Source organism: Lytechinus pictus, chromosome 15 (assembly GCF_037042905.1).
Source record: "Lytechinus pictus isolate F3 Inbred chromosome 15, Lp3.0, whole genome shotgun sequence".
Lineage (NCBI taxonomy): Eukaryota > Metazoa > Echinodermata > Echinoidea > Temnopleuroida > Toxopneustidae > Lytechinus > Lytechinus pictus.
This window is the reverse complement of record NC_087259.1, coordinates 3,918,459-3,941,050: the sequence shown is the minus strand read 5'-3', so window position 1 is coordinate 3,941,050 and position 22,592 is coordinate 3,918,459. Positions and strand designations below refer to the sequence as shown.

The 22,592-nt window shown below is 38.4% G+C and overlaps 1 protein-coding gene across 1 annotated transcript; it reads left to right on the top strand.

Moving 5' to 3' along the window:
- Nucleotides 1-350: 350 nt before the first annotated feature.
- LOC129277664 (zinc finger protein 747-like) lies at nucleotides 351-21,256 on the top strand. Its single transcript, XM_054913816.2, has 3 exons — nucleotides 351-519; nucleotides 10,819-11,262; nucleotides 19,505-21,256. The coding sequence occupies exons 1-3, from the start codon at nucleotides 351-353 to the stop codon at nucleotides 20,353-20,355; spliced, it is 1,464 nt and encodes a 487-aa protein (XP_054769791.2). The 3' UTR covers nucleotides 20,356-21,256.
- The last annotated feature ends 1,336 nt before the right edge of the window (nucleotides 21,257-22,592 follow it).

Here is a 22,592-nt window from a genome sequence, read left to right as displayed (position 1 = left end):
ACACTATTTACTCAATAAGAGGGTAATCGCTAAAATCTGCTTAAAGCGCCGCTGACTTGTAAGCAGTGATCCAGTGTCTAAATAGACGTGGCAGGAGAAACATCTATTCACTGCTTGTTAAATCATCATCAAATACCAGTTAACTTGGAATCCCCTGATTTAATTTGTCGTCATAAGAATTTCATGTCAGAAAATAATGTTTTCTGTGCCGGGTTTTTAAAAGATATACCAACGTGTGGATAACGTCTTTAAATTCATCTTGATCCAGTATTGTCATTTTCATCTCATCTGGTTATCCGTTTCTGCTTACCAACTTCCATTATTTTGTGGTATTTGGAGAAATTACAAAAATGCCAAGATCATTTTTAAAGACGGTCAAAGTGAGCAAAAAGCCCCAGCGTTATGCTCCATCTCCCATCGAGGACTCGGAAGAAAGCTACCCCGCCTCTCCCGGGATAGCCGTCACTGCTGAGCCCAGAACTGGAAGTGCTTTTACACCCGTTACTCCAAAGAAAAAAGGTGAGCTCCGATTCCATTTTATTTCATGTTTTATGTCTTAAAACGATTTTCACCGCATTTGCATTTTTTCATGCATAATGCAATTTTTTGATTAGTCAGAATAACTATATAACAAACTTATCCGGATTGCCTCATTCCTTTTGGAAAGTGCATATATTATTTGAAATACCTTTGTTCTTTTGATGTGATAATGCCAGAAGGTAAACTTTGAACTTGTTGAAGATTTTGCTTATACTTTATTGTAATAATATATATATTTTTATATGCCCATGGTTATGCAAATCATTTTACTTTATTTCCGAAAAAAATAAACTTGACAAAAATCATTCTTGGATGAAATGATTTTTAAATTGTGTTCGGAAACAGATGAAGTAATTATTATGCCTGAATTTTATATTTTTATTCATTTTCCTATAAAATTCTTTGTTGTCATGGTAAATAAATCTTAGGCCTACTGGGTTTATGAATCTCGAAGCCGTATGATGACACGAATACAAAGCACACTTCAAAGTGCATTATTGCGGCGTTTTTTTTAAATTAAACTACAACAACTGTTTATTCCCTCTTTTGACGAAAGTTGACAAATACAGAATTCCGTATATAAAGACATAAAAAACACCAACTGTTCCTCTGCTATTGCATTCGAGTAAGGACATTCTAAATTGTCTTTTAATCATAATTTGATACCAATTTCATCACTCCCGACATGCGGTCGAGACCTGACACAAGTCCTTTTCTTTCCCAAATCGAAGCAATTAATAATAAATATCTAATTACTTAAAATAACATCTAGAGTGTGATCTCCTGCTGCAAACTGTTTCAAATTAAGCTCCCTGCATTGTTGGTCGCCACTGGTATGATCAAAACACCATACATGTTCATTATGGAGTCAGACTGCGGTTACATGCCTCAAAACCAGCGCTCATTAGTACGATGTTCAAGTTCGTGCATGCGAAGACTTCCCGCAGGCAGGCACGCTGCAAACCCGGTGAGAGCCACCATTTCTCAGCGTACTGCACTACACACGTTATTGAAGCGTGTATCATCTTTTTATCATCATTTATTTCCTCTCTTTTGTCGACTCCCCTCATGTGGTTACTTGCCTAGTCAGTCAAAACAAATCAGTCAAAAATCACGTATTTGGTCTAAAGAACAATTTAAAAAAAGGGGGAAAAATGCGCTTCGATAATTATCGTACTGGTACGGTGTGTAGGGTTATCCCACCGCTGCCATGGCTGTTAAAACTAAACAAAAAGATGGAATGAATGTAAAGTATTTCGTTGTTGCTAAAAATTACCGACGATTGGTGTAAAATGATTACGATTTTCCACACGTCAAATATTATTATTCCTTTCTTTAATTTGTAAAAAAATAAAGAATAAAATTCACTTGACTGGCCGGGGTCAACCCGGCGCGTATGTTTAATTTGATTGCGAGGAAACAGAAAACACACACACTTGGTTTGGCAAATAAATGCGCTAATTGATTTGAGTAGTAATAGTAGCTTTGGTGCAGTTCTCAATACTAAATTATTTTGGTTGGACGATATAGATATTGAACAAAATAAGCACTTCTACAAAATATGCAGTGGAAATGACAATCGGTGTTGTTTTTTTTTTCACTTTTAAAATTCAAGAAAAATTCTTATCTTTACAACGAAACTTTATGACGATATTTTACAGTACAAATGAAGATGTTCAGATTTATGATCATATCCGAGGAGACGATAAAACTAGTTACCATTTTTAAGAATAGGAAAGAAAAAGGCAGGTTTTGATAAACAAATTGGGGAATGACGTCATTAAAAAAAAAAAACATTTCACAAAAATCAAATAATTACTTCAAAATAAAAGATAAAAAGCGTTTGAGCTATCTCATTCAAAACAATGGTAAGGGAATTACTTGTTATTTTTTAATAAAATGAAGATAAATATAATTTCGTCAATGGTATCATATTCAGTTTAACAACGTTGATCTAACTACCAAGAAAGCAATCTTAATAAGATTTATATTATAGGAGAGTTACTGATTTATAAAACCAAAGAACAGAAGGAGTGGCAAAATAATAATAAAAGTTTGGATTGCCGTCTATAGTTTGCGTTTGAGGTTATTCAAAAGACAGGACGCTCAAAATTTAAAAAATAAGAGGGAGAGAGAGAGAGAGACAGAGACAGAGGCAAAAAGAAACACATAGAGTGGAAGGGGGATCCAAATTGTTACCATTTCGCATTGCTCATGACTTTTTAAATAGAAAAATATTGCTCTTTACACAATGTTTGGCCCCTCAAAACTGTTGGCTCAATGGTCACTTGAAATGAACATAATATATTCAAACTGACAGAATGTTTAAAAAAATCGTCGAAAAACGACGATGTATGGAAAATTATGACAAAATAGAAGGCGAAATCTGTTTAAAGTAAAGTATCCGAGTTTAATTTGCCCTTAATTGGTCGGATGCGGTCGGGCAGCGAACGAGAGAAGACGAGTCCGTCGCGAGACTCGCTCCACACTGCACGTGTAATGTATCCAGCAGAAGCTGTCTGCGTGGATACTGTATACCAATAAAGTAACGCACACTGAACACATGCGAGAGTAATGAACTCGAAAAAGCAGCTCAAAAAGTGTGGGAAAGCAGTAAAATCAGTGCTACATGGGGCTGGATGGGAATGAAATGAAACGATATCAAATGGAATGGAATGAAGCATAACTTCAATAACTTTCTCATTTTAATCGCTTCGCAGAAAATGAACCAAGTCGAAGTGACTGAGATGGTGGGAAAGTCGCACTATTTGGCTGACTCAGGAAAGATATCGAGATAAAAAGCACAAACTATTTAATCAGCCGTCTAAAATATAAATATCAGCTAGAAAAGGAGGGTGGCATTTTTTCATTTTTAGAAAATTAATTATAATTGGCAACAGTGTATTAATGAGTCACCTTCATAGATTAGATCGCGTCTTACTTACACGGGGTTTAACTATTTTAGGATTTTTTTTTGTTTTAAATCTTTATGCTGTTTATACTTCATAAGATTTACAACAAGACTGGACTCTATACTCTTCATCTTTTCCTTATTACGAGTTCAAAAGTTTGATTGTACACAAAATGATAATTACTAGACAAAATCTTTTAAAAATAATGAATGTGGCTAATTCTCATAGTTAAATCATTACGTTTATTTGATTTGATCGATTGTTTCTTCATTTCGTTTAGACTAAACGTAGGCGAGATAATGTCTGACTGATATCGTACCAAATTGCTCTTGTTCAATAGAACATGGCCATAATTCTTAGATATTTGGGGCACATTTTGTTGCTTTGGGGAAAATTTAGGATGTAAAAATTAGACGCAACCCAATTTGCATGTACTGAAACCATTTCTTTCAAATTACGTGATTTTTTTTTTCCATTGGATGACCTCAATCGAAACTGAAGACGAAACTTAAGCATCCTCATTATAGGCGAGGGGGAAGACAAGGGAAATATCTTATTTGTTACTCTCTTAAACTCCTTATAGTTAAGGTAACATGTTTAGTTTACCATCCCAGGTAAAACAAATATGATACAGGGAATAAGAGTATGGTGATACCACAGCTAATTTAGATATGAGGTTAAAGGTGATATACTATGTATTCGTAGTCTAGTCTGTTCTGTCTCAATATCACGAAGGTTTCGTTTTTTTCTCAGAATTTTTTGTTTATTTAGGATAACATCAAAGGAATCGAGGTGGAGCCATGCAAAGGATGTTTAACTAAGGACACCTTATTTCAATTAAGCTGGTTTATTATTGTCGAATGACGGATGCAAGATAAGTTTGGGCCTACTTAACATGTGTTTTGCAAATCTCCTTGATGGTTTATTTAGACTGATCCGACAGTCAGTCGCTAAAGGCATGTCATTTAGTATATATACGTTAAGTTTAAGGACAGCATTACCATTATTTACTCCATGCCATCCACATCAGACATCACAATCTTTACAGGTAGCCCTCAATAATTTCAATATTATCATCACTATGTTGGATTTAAATTCGATTACGCAAAACATGACCCATGCAATTTCTTCGTGGCGCCTCTGCTGACGAATTAGACACGAGTGGACTTTTACGACTCATTGTCGATGCGGGTTTGTGACATCCGCCATTGTACTCACACACACACCCTCACATACATACACACACCCACACACCCGTACTCAAACCCTGGTCGCAGAATGTTCAGATAACGGCTGAGCCGGCTAAGACTAATACCCCAAAGAGATTGACACCATAATTTTAGAGTTATCTAAATCATGTGCGCGTGTGGGTCGTGTGGCGTAGATCCCAAAGACCAATCAAAACCGTTGTATTTGCTAATCTCGGTCTAGTTTCGTTGACATAACGAACTCGTGTGTTCTTCCTTCCTCTCACGATTTGTTTTCTTCTCTCTCCACGTCCAGTCCGAAGGTTTATACACCTTATCTAGTATTGATAGGCTATATGATGTGTACATAACAGGCAGGTGTCCCCAAAGCTACAAATTCCGGCTCCCTTTAACCAATATTGTACCAAGAAAACAAAGAGTTCGGTTGCTATTTCGTCAGTTTATACACGCGACCCAAGATCAGTAGGGGGTCCCCTCAGGTCTTCCTCTCACGTCCCTGGTCCACTATAGGGTGGGTCCATACAGGGGTAACAGGAAGGGAGCATAGGGGTCATGCCCCCCTGGGAATAAATAACCATTCCTATCAAGTCTATACATTATTATCAACTTGTTGAAGGCACTTACGCCACCTTCCTTCGCGTGGATATCTTCAACTGTAATCAATCGTAAATGATTCTGTGATAGATCTTATCTCATCCAATCACCCTTTCACGGGACCTTTTAACTTGCAACTGATGACGAGTTTTATGAAACAGGGTACCCGTTGGAATACCATTCCCCCATTTAGCATGGTAATGGCTACTGGCTACACCCCTGAAAATTGCCATAATGATACGATTTCAGGGTTGCTTATCTTACTACCTGATAAAACGAAGTGCGTCATAACCAACTTGTAATCTGCGCACGCTTACGATACACTGCGTGAAGCGTTATTAAGAAGTAAAAGAAATCATACTTTTGATATTTATTTAAGGATTCTAAAAGAGAGGAAAGCTGTAAACTTTGATTTCTCAACTACCATGTTGACAAAGGGCTCGTCGGGGAGACTGAGTTGTGTGGGTTTTATCAACAGGTGTTGGATCGGGTGAATAAAGGCTATTATCGTTCGTGCATTGCTTGACTTTGGCCATTGTAACACTCGGAAGCATTTGCTCAGAACCCAGTCACAGCCAAGATTGCTTCCAGATCAACAGCAGATCGAGGGACACTGTTCCATTCCAAAAAGCTCCTATCAATCCAGTTGTATTCAGCGGGTCACACAGGCCGATAGTTACTTATTTCAGACCGAGATGCAATCGAATAAGACATTAACATTCGTTATGACAAAGAATATTACAAATCGGTAAATTGGAATGGTTATCGATGTGTCTGACCTCACTTATACATGCACAATAGTATAGGCCTACATACCTCGCCTTTGATTTATCATATTATGATATTCTGCTCTTCCAGTTTTTTGATAAGATAATCGAGCAAATATTAACTTGGGGTTTCTTCAAGATCCTTCGAAAAATTTGAATAAGTGATTCGGTTTTCAAATCTGGTGTATGGTTTACTCGTGACTTACTAAGTAAATCATTTAACATTTTCATTTTCTTGCACGAAATAGAAAATTGTCAAACACGACACCATACAGAGCTGGAGCACGGAGTTAGGGTTAGTCGACTTCCCCTTATTAATTATGAAACCCTAGAATTTTGTTTAAAATTCCCATTACATCTTGGTTAGTATTGACAAGCGGATCTTTTTTTTATTAAAATGCGAAACGCACTAAAGATAAATTTGGTCGCTGCGCTAACTCGGTCACGTATTCTTTGAGTCCTTAACATATTTTTGTACATCATCAAAATAATACTCATAATTTTTCATTTTATATCAAGGTCAATGACGTCATTGTAAGTTTAGATCATCAGTCTTTATCTCCTTCCCTACAATATGCCCTATGAATTATGTAAAATTTGTCACGGGGAATTAACATGTTCTTGTATTCATATCAGTCATTTGCAAAAGGTTGGATAAAGCGATCCGTCTACACCTCTCTAACATTCTAAGAATTCATGTTTGTATTCTGTCTAAAAAAAAAACAATCGCCAGGGACTTGGTAAAAAAACCATAACCCTATTGTTACGTTGCCCATGAGGCTGCAGGGCTCTTGAAACGTCACTAGACATTAATTAGATTAATATTCGACTTCATTGACAAAAGGAGAAGATAAAGAATGGATTGAAAGGAGAAAGAAGATTTGCATTTTGAAAAATTAACAAAGCGAGAATCCGAAATCATTCCGGTTGGCGGGAATTCGACATGTCAGCAGCGGGCTTGCGTTACACACTATTGATAGCAACCCACGCCGAGTCGCGTGCGGCCCAGCCTTCCGTAAACCACAGTGTAGGAATTTCATCGCCTGTTCCTCTCTCCATATCTTCGTTTGTTCTCCTTTGTTATCTTTTCATAGCGATACTGCCATAGACACCTTTGATCTGATGCTAATGAAGTGCAATAAATGATTTTAGGAGAGGAGGGGAAAAAACCCAGCCCTGATCTTTGAACGTGTTTGAGGTTATAAACACACTGCAGGCATGCCCTTCTACCGAGTATTTGTCTCGCGGAGTCTGTTCAAGTTGCGCGCGTGAGTCAGTGATTTTGAATAGCGCGGGCTGCAAGGCTCGAAGTACAAAAGAAACATTTCTTACTTCGTTGATTTCAGATAAAGCAACGTGAATGAATCAGATCGAAAAGAAATAAATCAACAGAAACCCGGGAATGTTAACTTTGCAGAGTTTTAGAAGAGAAAGGGAAACAGAATCTGTAAAGGTTTCGACACAAGCGTTAACCTAACGCGAAGCATGCAGATGATGGATGCAAAATCCAGGCGACGCGTTTTGGTCCACTTCACAACTCAAAAAGTTTTCGCGGGAAAATGCGATCGAAATAAGACAATGCGCTGGTCATTATGGAAAAATGTCATGGGTCGAGCAGACGATCACATCAATGATGAGTAGACTCATCGCTCATACCGATGGTTTATTCTTAAACTAAATTTGTTATCCGATTAGATTAAAGGCAAAAATCTCCGTAATCGGATGTGTCTTCTCTTTAACTTCAATACAAATCCGTTCCTCTTTAACCGCCTAATCCGGAAAGGTCTTTGAGTAAAATCGCACAAACAATAATCAACAATAGGGATGGATAAATAGAATAGATACCACAGTGATGAAAACACGGAGTAATAATGTGAACAACTGTCGAATATTAGCTCCTCGTCAAAGGAAAAGCATTTTATTCATCTTTTGGGTCTTCTTTGAGTGCAATTATGGTGTCTAAACGTTCTGCACAGATTGATATCAAGGGGTCATCTACCTTGAAGTTGTTTTTCTGATGTGTGTCAGAGTCTTGGAATGTGGGGAAAGACCCTTTGTAGTATATAGGAAAACAAAAATAACACAAAAAGACACATTCCATTGAGAAGTCTTTGATTTACTCGACAATAATGTGAAAAACAACCCATCTTGAATCATGTCAATAATGTGGAGGCAGGCCCTGTGAAGCATTTTGAACTTTTTTTTGTATCGTACGTTTAACATCGTTGTTTAAATAAACTTTAAATATGAATATGAAAAGTTTCAACAAAAGATTTCCGAACTCGGATATGGTGTACTGTGGAATACGTATAATGCCTGATTGGCTCAGTCTCGTATTGAAACAAGAGGGTTGTAGCAAACCAGAACGGGAACAAAGCAGACAGAATTAACCCAAACATCTACAAGGATATTATCTCCATTCCGTTTTGGAACTTTTGCGCAAACTTTTCACACACCATATAACCAATAGGCCTACTATTTAAAGCATCCATACTAATATAAAATATCGTCACGCGGCGAAAATTGATAACTAACCAATAAAAAGATCAAACCAAAGGTAGCATTTTGGTGATTGTTGAGGTATTGGTCTTGTGATGTGACAGGGTAAGATTGGTCGAAAGACGGAAGACATCTGATACCAGTCAGGGTAATCTGGGATAAGTGGCTAACGCAATCAGTCCACGTCAATACCGTACGACAGTGTTTGGAATCATCATCCATCAAATCGCATGTTAATCATTTATTTTCTTCTATCAAACCTCCCCTCTCACTGTCCTCTTTCTCGTTTTCGTCCACATTTCTCTCTCTATCTCTGTCCCTCGATATAATCCCTTTCTCTCTTAAATTTCGCCTTCTCCTTATGCTCCTTTTCCGATCTCTCATTGCGTTTCCACCCCTTCCCCCTCTTTCCACCACTTTACCAATTTTCCCTCGGACTTATTCCCCTCTCTGTTAACCTCCTCTCTATCCATCAACTCCCTCTTTCTCTCTCTCTCTGTTTTCCTCAATTCCTAGTTTTCCGCTTATCTGAAGATGAGGAATCACCCCTCAAGTAAATGATCTTTGACTGCACTGTTAGTAAACCCCTCTTCCGCTCATGAATAATGAGTGTACACGGGACACTTCCAAGCAAGATCGAATCAAAGTCAAGAGCTTGATTATGTTGCAATAATACAGTTTGTAAATTTTTTATTTCAAAGATAATGTGTGACATCTAAACATCGAACCAAAGTCATACATAAGCGAAGAGACTTTCGTGCAAGAGATTGGATATGTTGAGATATTATTACGTTTAAAGAAGGTTTTATAAACCAATCTTGCACGATTATGTATCTTTGAGCATGAAAAAGGTCGTTAGTAAAAAGGCACCCTAGAAGACTCAAGGAATTCAATGGCTAGTTTTAACATTTTGGTTACATTATTTTGCTCTATAGCATTTTCTCTAAATTTTCAGAGAATGATTATTGATTTTATTAATTAAAGATCAGCATGTATGGTCACCAATATACATGTACAAGGTACACTATAATTCCAGTTAACATGGTTAAAGATTTAATAATAAACCCTGATCATCTTTGCGAAAACTTAAAAAAACAACCCCCCCCCCCCAAAAAAAAAAAAAACTGTGTAACAATGTGGTTTCAATATATGTCGGGGTGGGGTTGGATGTGAATACTTCCATAACCTCCTCACACACACACAGGAGTGAAAAAAAGTATATTCAAAATAATATTAAACTGTAAGAGTAAAGAATGGAAAAATATGACCAAAATATATACGAATTTCAAGAATAATATTTAAGAATGTCCGCTTTGGGACACAAGATGCATCACAAGTATTGGAGATGGGACATGCGCGCCATATTCCTCAAAAAACTGAATCGCCTAGAACTAAATCCTAACCACATGCATAAATGAAACGAAGATGGAAACAATCGTCCCCCATCCTTCTCGGGTGCGTTCCAAAATGGCTTGTGGCCTGGAGTCGAATTTTAAATGACCCTATTATCGCCGTGATATATTTCCTTCTGTTGATTGAATATCATAATTGCTCAGTTTCGAGCGAGATTAATTGGTTTAATCAATTATCAAGGAGTTGGGCGACCCACGTCCTGCGCTACACGACGAGTCATCATTCGTATCCAGTCCCACACCTGTCAAATTTTGTTGGGTATCACAAGCAAAAGGGCAGCACTGTGCCACCGCACCTCTGGGACGTGTAGACCGAGGCAGTCACGGGTGGACGTAGGGGAATTTGAGATTGAAAATCTTCCTCGAATGCTCAATCATATTTGAAACACCTGGGACCGATCGAGAGGATTTGGATACTGGGCATGATTCGTCATTTTGCTTCAGCGGAATTATCACACACTCGGTAGAAACATAAGAAAAGTTTCCTCACAAAGTCCTGATCAAGAGTATTTTTTGTAATCTCTAGATACCAGGGTGTCATGTGAAAGACTCTATCTCATATGTCAAACGAGCTCTAGTCTGGAAAGTTGAGCCTAAACACGTTTCTTTACCATTACTCAAAGATATCCGCTAGCGGCTAACATAATAACGAGCCACTATTAACATGCTTAAGTTAAAGTACAGGAAAGGAACATTCATTTGAAAGACATTAATCATAACATGATTCGACCGTCAAATTAGATTGAATGATCACGTATCCCAGTTGCATTATAATGATATCGAACACAAACTTGGTATTTCATAGTACAAAGTGACCTTCTCCAATATATCTGCGTGTCATTTTGAAATGTCTAACACTTATGAACTTTTTATTGATTCATCCTAGATGCTTTGGATCTCAGGCTACCCACCAATGGCGAGATCAACCCCCATCATCGATATATGCTCGTCCAACCTCCCCAGCCGTCATCGCGACCGTTCCCGTTCACCGATTCGTCCACGGCAGCCGTCCCGACCAAGCAACACAGTCCGACTCTCAGCATTGAACAGCGCCTCGCTGACCTCACCAACGCTCGTCGTCATCCAGGCCTACCCGTTCCGGCCAGTACGGCTGGTAGTCCACTCCCTGGCAGGCCGTCTTCGGCTGATGTCCCTCCTTCCACGATGCAGTTGGCGCTGACCGTCCCGAAGCTGCATAACAGTACCAGTCCAAGGCTGAGGCCAGATATTGCCCCCTTGACCATCGGGGATGGTAGCCCTACCAAGGCAAGTGGCTACCGGTTTCAAGGAGAGATTTCGAGCTATGATATCCCTTCACCCCCGTCAAATGGTAAGCTTTGAGTAAGAGCTTTATGAACATAATCTAATCATCTAATTTCATTCCCGTCTCTTCTCATTAATCTCTCACAGCCTTGAAATCATTACCCCCACTTACCATATCATAATCACATCTAGTTGTTCTTCTCTTTCTTAAGGTGTTATTTGTTCTCTCTATCTCGATTAAAACCTTTATGATCACTTACTGCAGGATTTGGGTATGATAAACATGATAAAGGTCACTGAAGTGTAATACCTTAATATTTTAATTGCCATCATAATTACATAATAGGGTTGATGGCATGGTCTTGAGCAAAGTCGACATTAGTGTAGAGAATGAATGATCAGGCATGGGATGAACCCCTCAATTCGATCCTCACCCAGCTATTACCCAAGACTAGACAATAAAATCATCATAAGCAGATAATACCGTAACGTGAGAAGACCCTTTTCGCTCTGGTTGTTGCGAAATCAAATCTTATTTGCTGATGCTTGTCAAATAAAGTGGCTTCAAACATTCCCACTCCGTCTCTCAATGCCGATTTAAATACATCCTTCCAATCTTCAATTTCCAAGCAATCATGAACCTTTACCCACCCCTCCCAACAATCTTCACCGTCTTCCGCCATACGAGAAGTCACTTTGATTTTAAATTCCGCCACGCTTTCGCGCCCTCGCCAAGGCCTCGGAGCTAGGCGCTTGCTCAGGGGAAAGAAGAACATAGCGTTTAGAAGGAAGAAGCAGCCGATAATTTTTCATCCCTTTTCATTTTAATTCGTTACCACACTGATTAGTTCCGAAATATCAGAAGCTGTGACGGGTCGTCAGACACTGCATAAATCCCATACGGACGTCGCGCGGTTTTCAGATTAAATCGAGGGAAAACGAGGGAAACGAGGAGGTGGAATAATTTCCGAGCCTTTTCACCTCAGGTTAGGTCAAACTAATGACTTAAAGATGCACTCCTAATAGTTCCCGCCATTATTGCCTCTTAACGACTACTGTCATTTGAAAAAAGGAAATGCTTTAAAAGGATCGATCAATCAATAAGATGTTAATGACATCAAATGAGACAATAAACTTTACTCTAATTCCTTCAAACAAAGGATACAAAATATAATTTATAGTAGTAATCTGTATGAAATCAGAACCGAAGGCTAAATAATAACATAATATTTCAAGAATACAGCATTGAGCAAATAATCGTTCAGCTCTAAATAAGATACTCTGAGAATGTTATTTCAATCTTAGATGTTGTAATGTATGCCATTCTAAAATTAACTCTTAGATTTGAACGATATCCCTCTTCTTCTTCGACACCCCGCCTCTCTAAGATAACGACTACTCAATATTCCTTCGTGTTAAGAAATGCATTCATTAATATTTCACAAAGTTTTTGCCTCTTGTATTCAACATCATACCCTTGCAATGAAAGAAATCTCTGCTCTTTATTTTTTGAGGAGGCCATTTGGGAGACCGGACGAATATACCCTTAAAGGCAAAACAAAATTATCTTTGAAATAAGCGTGGAAAAGATGAGGAGGCGAGAGGGCAGAAGATGAACGCGCGTGAAAAATTGTGAGTTGGCCGCAGCGCAATTACTGTGACAGCCCCGGCCGTTCCAAGCCACTGGCCACGGCTGGTACGAAAGGCATAGATTGAGTTGTCTCCGGGCTGTCAAACAGTCTTCCTCTCCCCTCTCATCCGATTTCTTTTTCTTCTCGTAATGGCGCGAGGACACGGTGAAACAATATTAATTGATTCGTTATTCTTTGGTTTCCATTTCCTTGATTTCTCCATCTCCCATTCGGCTTCTCCTCAATACGCCAAGAGAGGTTAGACTTTCCTACGAGGAAGACACAGCGTCATCTATTATTCATGGTTGCAATGGAGTAATGCGAGCATATGGGTGGGTGGATGAAGCGCGCGTGTTAGTGTGTCGATGTCACATTTTCCCGCGCTTTAAAGATTCAGTGTTGTGATGACAATGATGATGATATTGATGATTGTAGAGGCTATTGATAGTGTCCTTTGATGGATAGCAGACTCGGTCAAAATGTTTATTTCAAAATGCCCTAGACCGAATCGCTAGTTGTTGATGAATTCTGATGACCAATAATCATGCTATAGTCGAAAAGGTAGAAAACCTCAGCGTACGAAACATCACTTTCCCTTACCATTACCGTAAAGGTCGTGCACCAAAAGAGTTGTATTGAAGCTTTTGATCACTAGATCCATCACAATCCTATAATTTATAGGCTCATATCTTTCTAATTTCACAATATATCGAAAAAAGAAACAGTAGGATATGCGATTTCAAAATTTGCATTTTTAAGAGGAAACTAGGAAATGGATTTGTACTTCTTTCATCTTGCTTTAAGGAAATCACAATCATTTACATGTAAATCAAGAGAATTCAGTGGCAGACTCCTAATTAAAAGAATCAGTGTATAATGACGTCCCGGTTCGTCTGGGGAATACTCGGCAATACTCGGCATTCGTCGTTGGCACCCGGGGCACGTAACCATCGCAAAGTGTGAAAGTACGAGGGTATATAGAAGATGACTTCATTAGGAGAGAGAGAGAAGAGAATTGAGATGGGAAAGAAAAGACGCGGGGAAACCGCGGTCCACCGGGATGTATCGGTTTACTTATTGCCTGTAATGTGTACGATGATGATGTTGGGTGGTGTTTTTTGTATCCTCGGTGGTCATACCGACGATGAATACGAAGATGAAATCGGAAAAGAAATAGACCTCCGTAATCATGGTAATATCCACAGAGTTGCGATTGTCATTTCCTTCTGATATCTATACCAAGGACACGAGCTGTGAATGACCGTCCCCGGCCACCCTCCGACAAGATGAAAATATGAAGATCGTATAGTGTTCCTTTGTCATATTGATGATAAACATCGTGATGTACTGGAGCAGAAAGAGGCCCCGTATTATCGATGATAACTTTTTCGATACCTGCCTAATTCCACAGTCACACCAACGAAACTGATTCCAGATCGATCAAAGCTTTGGAATGACTAATCATCGCTCGTTTGGAGTCGGTTTCGTTCTTGTGACTGTCGTATAAGTCATTATATTGTAATCAAAAGGAGGGTGAACATCCCTCATACATGACTTTTTGTAATCATATTTTGGGTTCGTAAGATTGAAATAGCGATTAATCACAATGGCGATTCGAAATCGTCTTTGCGCAATTAATTTCAAATTCGCAATTTATCCCGAGGCCTACGAGCCACCGTGGTTACGTGGCTCTGCATCATGCAGATTATTCCAGGGGAGCGTTTCATCAACATTTTTGTCCGACATGTTGTCAGATCTGACATCTTTCCTTGATTTTGATTGGCTGATAAGCAATGTTACTATGGTAACTGTCGGATAAAATAGGACTTGTCGGATAAAACGTCTGACAAGTCCTTTCATGAAACGCTCCCCCGATTTACGACGCAATTCTTATGACGCGCTTCTTTGGCAAAGTATCGGTATGCACAGATTCTCCTATCTTGCGCATGCAGCATCTTTGCCGAAATAAACGCCTCACAGAAGACGCGTCGCAAACCTCAAGATTTCTTAAGTCCATGAAATGGGCATAACGCCCCTCAGAGCTTCTACAGTTGTTTGCCTCCGGTATGTTTGTTTTGTTTCTACTAATGGCAAGTCCGTGGTTAAAAGTGAAGTGTGACAGAACTGCAGGAATAACGTCGAAATAAAACGATCAAACTAAATTTCTTTTCTAATCAACTTTGGAAGTTGAATTTAGAGCATACTAGATCTAAATTTTCAAACAAGACGAATGGGAAGATCATATTAGAAACCGTTAACTAAGTCGGAAATAATGCTTGCACGTACTTTACGGATGAAATGATAACGAAGGAGCAATGCTAATCTAAAGGAATGTCTGATCACTATACAAAATCAGATCTTTTCAACTGGACCATTAACTATGCGCTCGACTCCCCTGTTTGTTTTATCACACGAATTTCTAGTTTTGAGGTATAAAAATGCGACTAGAAAAGTACAGAGAAGATGTTAATCTTTATCTCATTTGTCAGGAATGAAAGAGTGCATACGGTACCCTTGATTAAGGAAACCCACTTGCAAAAATATTTTTAATGGGCTCGTATAACGTGAAAAATAGCCACAAAAATCACTCCACCAAATCTTGCCAAAACAAACGAAATCTGCAATAGTCACGAATCGCTCGGAGAACGAGTCTTAATTTTTTTCTGACTCGACTCATCATTTAATCATCGACTTCCTCTTTGTGAGAGCTCAATAAAAACCAACTTCATAGATTAAACTTTGTAGCAACTCCCCGCAAGATGAAATATTCCAGAATTTAGAAAATTAAGTAAAAAAGATAGATTTTTAATTTTATATTTTAGTAGGGGGGTCGGTATTTGTAAAGTTGTTATTATTTTAGTATGGGGGGACGGTACTTGTAAAGTTTTCCGTTGCAACATAATTTTATAACGAATAGTAAAATGTTTTTAAAGTATTTGCATGATGGGTGTGAGAGGGGTTCTAAACTCTTAAAATGAGGCACAAAGGACACACATTTATAATCTTAGATCAGCACGGTAAATGTTCTCAATATTCCTGCCTGGTAATGTTTGAAATCTTGAAACTCTATCATGAATACAGCTATTGACACATACATTTTATAAACTATTACAGTTATAATGCGACTCTATATTCGATATTCAAACTTTACAGACGGGTAGATGAATAAGATAGAAGGGAATATCTTACGTTCCAAATTATCTACAGATGCGTGATGTGGGCGGCAGCACTAGGATGCATCGATATTTTTAGGCGGGAACGAGGGTAATAAAAAAGCAATCCTCTCAATCTGTACATTGATGGCTAACACGATTGTGGCATAATTTTTTAAATGTAAGATAGGATTCATACGCGATAATAAAACCCGAGAATAAAACCAAGAGGACGAGAAAGAGACAAATCCTCATTAGTATAATCATCCTCAATTTCTTTTCATTTTTTACAAAGCCGTGCAGATACTAAAAATAAGTGCGTTACCATTGATAGAATTCTAGCAATATTTTCTGAAATGCAGTGCGTCGCAATGGTGTGGCTAACAAGGGGGGAATTTTGAGTGTTCAAATAGGGTATACAGTATTACTACCGTATTGAACATTTTAATGAACATTTTGCTCTTATGTACACAATTGTAATAGTGTGTGTGTATGTGAGAATGTGGAGGGGGCTTGTGCAAAAGACGTTTATATCATATCATGGTACTTGGGTTAATCTGGGCTTATCTGAGGTTGCTTACTTATCTATACCATTTTATCCTTAACTTTTGAGTTATGATTAGTTTGAGATGTATTGCGCATCAGACACTATCTTGGGAAGGAATCCCAATGAATTAAGCATGCACACTGAATAGTTATATTCTAGAAGTGTGAACAGACCACTAATGTATACGATCGTCACGCCTCGGCTATGGTGTAATAATAAAATGCATGAAAAATCTGCGCCCCACAACTCATAAATCCCGCGTCTCCTTTTATCGTCATCATTACGCTATATGCGGCAATATCAATCTACTGGGCCATTGTTCGTACTCCTAAATTACAGGTAATATGTTTTAACTCGATTAATTTTTGAAGCCAGGGAAGCAATATGGCTGCCTGATTAGGCAATGTGTTTTAAGTGAAGGACGACTGCCAAGGAGGTTGGTCAAAACTCTAAAAGTGATTGAAAACCCATAATCACGGAAATTCATCACCATTCCGATCTCGCTCGTCTCAAATCCTGTGACTCTTCGATATTTCCACACCGAAAATGGGGTTACAAAATTGATGTGTGTATGATAAAATAATGCATTATGTGTACGCAATGTAGGGTGAACTTATACCGAATGAACATGATTTTTTTGTTAATATTGTTTATCCTGACCAAGATGCATGTTCCCTCTAAAACACTATGAGGTATTCTTTTTTTGGTCATTTTGTACAGGGTGCACTGGTCAAGATACGAACTAAACGTAAACTAAATGTTATGTATTCCCGAATAACACACTGATGGCCTGTTGAGTTAGCCAGCGACTTGATTTATACATGATCAGAAATTGCAATTTCATAATACAATTCAATTTTTAGAAATAGTACTGTGTATACGTACTTTGAGTCCCTTGCCTTTGTGTATCATGAAATCTAAGCTGTTCAAATTTAGACACAGGTGTTTGTGATGGCGTGTTCAGGTGATAATAGAGATAATTGAAGGGTTGTGGATGGGAACTTGATTTCTTTTAGTAATTTTCTGTATGAGCTAATACTTGAGATATTGAATTTCCTTGGTTAAAATTCGCGTTCTCAAAAATCTCTTACAGGGTGTATTCAATTTTGCGTATTGGAGATACCATATCAAGTGTTTCTCCACACCCTTCAACGTAGCAAAAGACCAATATTTGTTTCACATGTGCAATCTGTGCCTCCGTAGTTAAACATCCATATCGAATTTCGGATAAATGAAAACTGATTCCATGCGCTACAAAGTTACAAGTAGAAAATCAATTTCATTCGTATGGCAAGAATCGTGATTTCAGTACAGGGTGCCTCACAAAATGGTGTCGTGAATCTTGACTATACACCACAGAAGTCCAATAAATTATCAATAACAAGTGTATGGAACAATGAAACTGGTAGCTATCCTTATGCAAGAACATCAATTCTTGAAAACAAAGTCACAGGGTTATCAAAATAAGCGCGTTAGGCAATTCAATGCAAATGATCTGGCAAATACTTAATGTCACTTCTCCCAAAATTGTAAGAGTAAGATTCATCCTCAATATCAGGCATGTCGTCAGTGTTACATAAGAACAACTTTGTAATACACTGTACTGCCAATGGTGTATTTCTTATGATGAAATCATTTGAGGAATATATCCAGTTTTACATGTCATGCGATTCGATACAGAAAGCAAACAAAACGCAAATTATAAGCTAATTTTAAATTCGCCTCCATCATACCCATGTCATGCGAATATCAACAGGTGTTTTAATAATACGCGGATTCTTATTGTAGATAAAACAGATTTATACCGTGATATTATGACAATAATAGCTCTGCATTGTGATTGCAAGAGCCAAAGGTCTTTCGAAGATATATATTTAATTTATATCTGATTAGCTTATTTCAACAGCTGTGCATAAAATCATTGCAAAGTCTCGTGAATGATTTCGTTTTGCTAACTGCATTCAGTCTAGAGGCAAAAAATGAAACATGTATTTTTGTAACTGTTAGAATTAGCTGGTGCAATCTGCAGATTTGAAATAATGAACACTTGCATAAAGTACGTATGGAACGAAACAATCGTAATAAAATAGCAATATGTCTCAAAAACAGAATAGTTATAAGAAAAAAAAAACGTGCTGTTTTGCACATCATTTTAAAGAAATACACTTTTGTTTCGTTCAGCATATTTGATGAAATGGTGGCGAGTGCATACCGATTCAACTAGTAAACCGATCGATAAAGTCGAGATTAGAGGGTTTACATTCAAGGATACCTTAACCCGCTCAATGAGGTCATTCTATGTAAAGAAAGAAACGACCTTAATGAGTAGATGCTGTGTTCTAACCCGATACCGCCGATGATAAACAACAAATCTGTTTTCTCGTTCCACATCAAGCCAGTATCGATTTTTGTGATTTCCTGAAAAATAACAATCAATGTGTCTGGAGATTGATGTGCAAGAATTAATAATAGTAAAGGGATTGTCATGAAGCGCTCAGGTCTGTCAGCTACGATACTCTTGGTGCTCCAAAATAATTACCAAAGCTTCAACATAGCCTGCCATTTTTAATCTGTTATGAATACATTCCTGTCAAGTACCCTTTTACCTCGGCTGGGTCGAGTGTAGCAAATTCAAGTCAATGTCATGTAAAATAATATTAGTGCCTCAGTCAAGGTTTGAATCCCAAACTTTGTGGTCTATATTCCAGAGTCATATCGACTTGTGCACGAAAAATTAATTCAGAATTGCAGATCATTTACTCATAATTATTCACGTCAAAGATGCTAACAAGCTGTAGAAGCATATGAACTAACGACATGATTGATACTGAACATTATTTAAGTTTAGGTTGATTCGATTCATTTATATTTTCTTGTCTTTAAAATGTGATTCATAACTTTCTTTGATTCACAATCTTAGTTTTTTGATAAATTTTGTTAGTTACAAGGGTGTGTTCTGTTTCATTTTACCCTCTGCAGATTTCATCAGTCGGGAGATGAATGAATTACTCAAAGACGGTCGACTCAGTTACACCGACGTTTACCGCGCTCGATTTGCCCAGCTAGAGAAGGACATAATTGGCACCTTGTCACCAGAAGATCTCCGCTGGTATAACGCCAAAGTGGGTCTCGCCATCCCAAATTTCGCCGCGTACCGTTCACCTCCGTATTCGATGGTCCAGCATGCTCACGCGCGTCATCAGCACGAAAAGACGCTGACACGTGACGGTATCGTCCATGGTGAGCCACCGCGTCTCCCCGGCGGCGGGATTCCGCTAACACCAAGCAACGTCCGTATTCCCGAGCACCACTCGCATCATCTCCAGCAGCGGTTGTCTCCAGAGGTTGACGAGGTCAGCGATTCAAAGCTCCTCGATTCGCCGCCAATTGGCGTCGGTCCCCACTGCACATTCAACTGTCTGGACTGTGGAAAGGTGTTCAGTACGCCGCACGGGTTGGAGGTCCACGTGCGACGTTCCCACAGCGGTAAGCGTCCTTTCGCCTGCGACATTTGTCACAAGACGTTCGGCCATGCTGTCAGCCTCAGTCAGCACCGCGCCGTGCACTCGCAGGAGAGATCGTTCGAGTGCAAGCAGTGTGGAAAGACATTCAAGAGGTCATCAACGTTATCAACCCACATGCTGATCCACTCAGACACCAGGCCATATCCGTGTCAGTACTGCGGCAAGAGGTTCCATCAGAAATCAGATATGAAGAAACACACCTACATACACACAGGTAAATACCAACTTGTTTTATTTGGAAACTGCATGGTGATGTTTACTCCCCCCCCCCTCCCCACACACATACTCGCAAACATGCCTTTATGACTTTATGAAATCAGGAAAGATACTTTGTGTAGTCTTCAATTGCCTTTACGCCACTCACTTCATAGATCTTCCACCAGCGTGTCATTTTGTACAGTATTATTCGGACAGGGGACAAAATAATATCTTAGTCCACAATCTTCACCGTTTTTAAACATGTTTTCATCTACATTTGATGAATTATGTTCTTTTGCATCGAGTTCAATTGTGTATGGTTACTTACTACGTTCACCTATTTGCATGTAATAACGGTATTGCAAAATAAAGCATTTATGAAAAAAATAAATGTACGACATTTTACACCACATCATTAAAGCTTTTCAAATTTGGAAAGAGAAGAGGGGATAGTGTGAACATTTGAAAGGTGTACTGTCTTGCATTTATCTCTTTTACTTCTCGCTGAACAATGTAGACATGGTAGCCGGGCAAAAAACAAGATACTTAAGAGATTGCTTTTCATAGATTACCTCATACATTCCACTGTTGGTGAGAGATCTAAGAAAAGGATTTGTGAAGGTAAATCTGTTTCGATCGTTCCAAATCAATCTTTCTTGAAGCAAACACAATTTACAGCCGAGTCATCTGATCAATATTCCTCCCAAAAGAATGCATCGATTCGATCGGACCGGGCGAACGAAGGCAAGGGAGAGGGGGACATAAAAGACAAAACTGAAAGCGCTAAGCAGATTTGTAAATAATCTAAATCTTAATCTGTTGCTATCAGACATTGTTTCAAAAGGCCAGTACAAGGAGGGGAACAGTTATCGATTGAGTCGCGATTTGAACCGAAAAAATAATCGATACATTCTTTGGCGCCGAAATACGGAGGTGATTTTTTTTCTTCATCTTTTGTGCAATATGCGCACAGGTTGATTTTCGCACGGCTTCCCCCCTAGTCTGTCAGAAAAAAAAAGAATTATGGTTTGTGGTGAACTTTAGTGACAGTACATCTGTAAATTCGTCGATTTCTTTTTAAATTAAGAGTAATTTTAGAGATGGTAAATATGCTACATAACCTTCATCATCATAAAAGAACCTCTACCATGTCTACCATGGGTTTTATCTGTAATGCCTCTCTGCTTTTACATAATATTTTTATTGTAAAGTGGGTGAGCAATGAAGTGTGTTCGAGTCTCCAAAAGCTTATGATCGTTATGATGGTTCATAAGCATCGGAAAAATACACATTTATTTCTCTCGCAAACTAACGGCAACATGTTTGAACTTTCTCACACAACTTAATCCAAAGAAGTAACTAAAATGGCGTAAACTCACGTTTCAAAAATCATCTTTACCCGATATAATCCACAGGTTTCAAAAGATTAACCAACTATATCTTGACCTAATCCCTTCATCAATATCACAAATCTCTAAAGAAGTCCACACCGACCCTTTACTTTTGTACGACCAAATCGATTTGATCCCTCTGCCGAAGCAAATCCTTCAAGAAATGCTTTCACTGTTGCTATATTGTGGCGTAACAGGTATGGTGTAGAACACCGTTAATCGTCAGCCAAATCTCTCAATTCTCCAAAGGAAGAAATCGATAGGGCATTCCAAAATGGTGGAGAACTGTTTATTAATTACTGTCAATGCTCCAACCTTGCCTGGAACACTTCGCAACAGTGATATGTAGACATAAATTGCATTGTAGGTTCTCAAAAATATGTAGTACACATTCCTGGATTACAATTTTTATTTCGAATCATCAATATAACCATAATATAATAATCTGGTAAATTAACTAAACTTTTAAACTGATGCAACGATGTATGATCATAATATCTGATGGGGGATACAAACATTTTTCTCTGAATGAAATTTGTTCGAAATAAGATCTCAAACATTTCATTCAACCGAGGGAAAAATAGATGAAAGAGAACAGTAATTATAATTAGAGGAAGTTAAGAAATAGAAACCTCTTTACAAAGCCATTAGAGCAAGTTCCGAAAGTCCATCCACATTTAAAGTTTATGGTATCCTATAAACCTGTTTTCTAATCTCTGAAAACAGGGCTCCTTAATGCCATACAACCTGGATTCCTCTGTTGCCCGATCAAGACCTAATCGGATAACCAATTTGTAAAGGTCCGAAAACAAAATGGTGGTCTTTGGAAGAAGCATATGGGATCCTTCCCACCTAACAAAAGGCGTTGTTGTCAAAACTTTGTGCTGGAAGCCACATAACATGTTTTCCAATCAGTACTTTAGCACTTTTATCCCTTCTTACATCTCGTCCCCC

Coding starts and splice junctions, on each gene's coding strand:
- LOC129277664 (XM_054913816.2), top strand. CDS start 351: ATGCCAAGATCATTTTTAAAGACGGTCAAAGTGAGCAAAAAGCCCCAG. Junction 520..10,818: donor CGTTACTCCAAAGAAAAAAG/GTGAGCTCCGAT, acceptor GATTCATCCTAG/ATGCTTTGGATCTCAGGCTA. Junction 11,263..19,504: donor CCCTTCACCCCCGTCAAATG/GTAAGCTTTGAG, acceptor TACCCTCTGCAG/ATTTCATCAGTCGGGAGATG.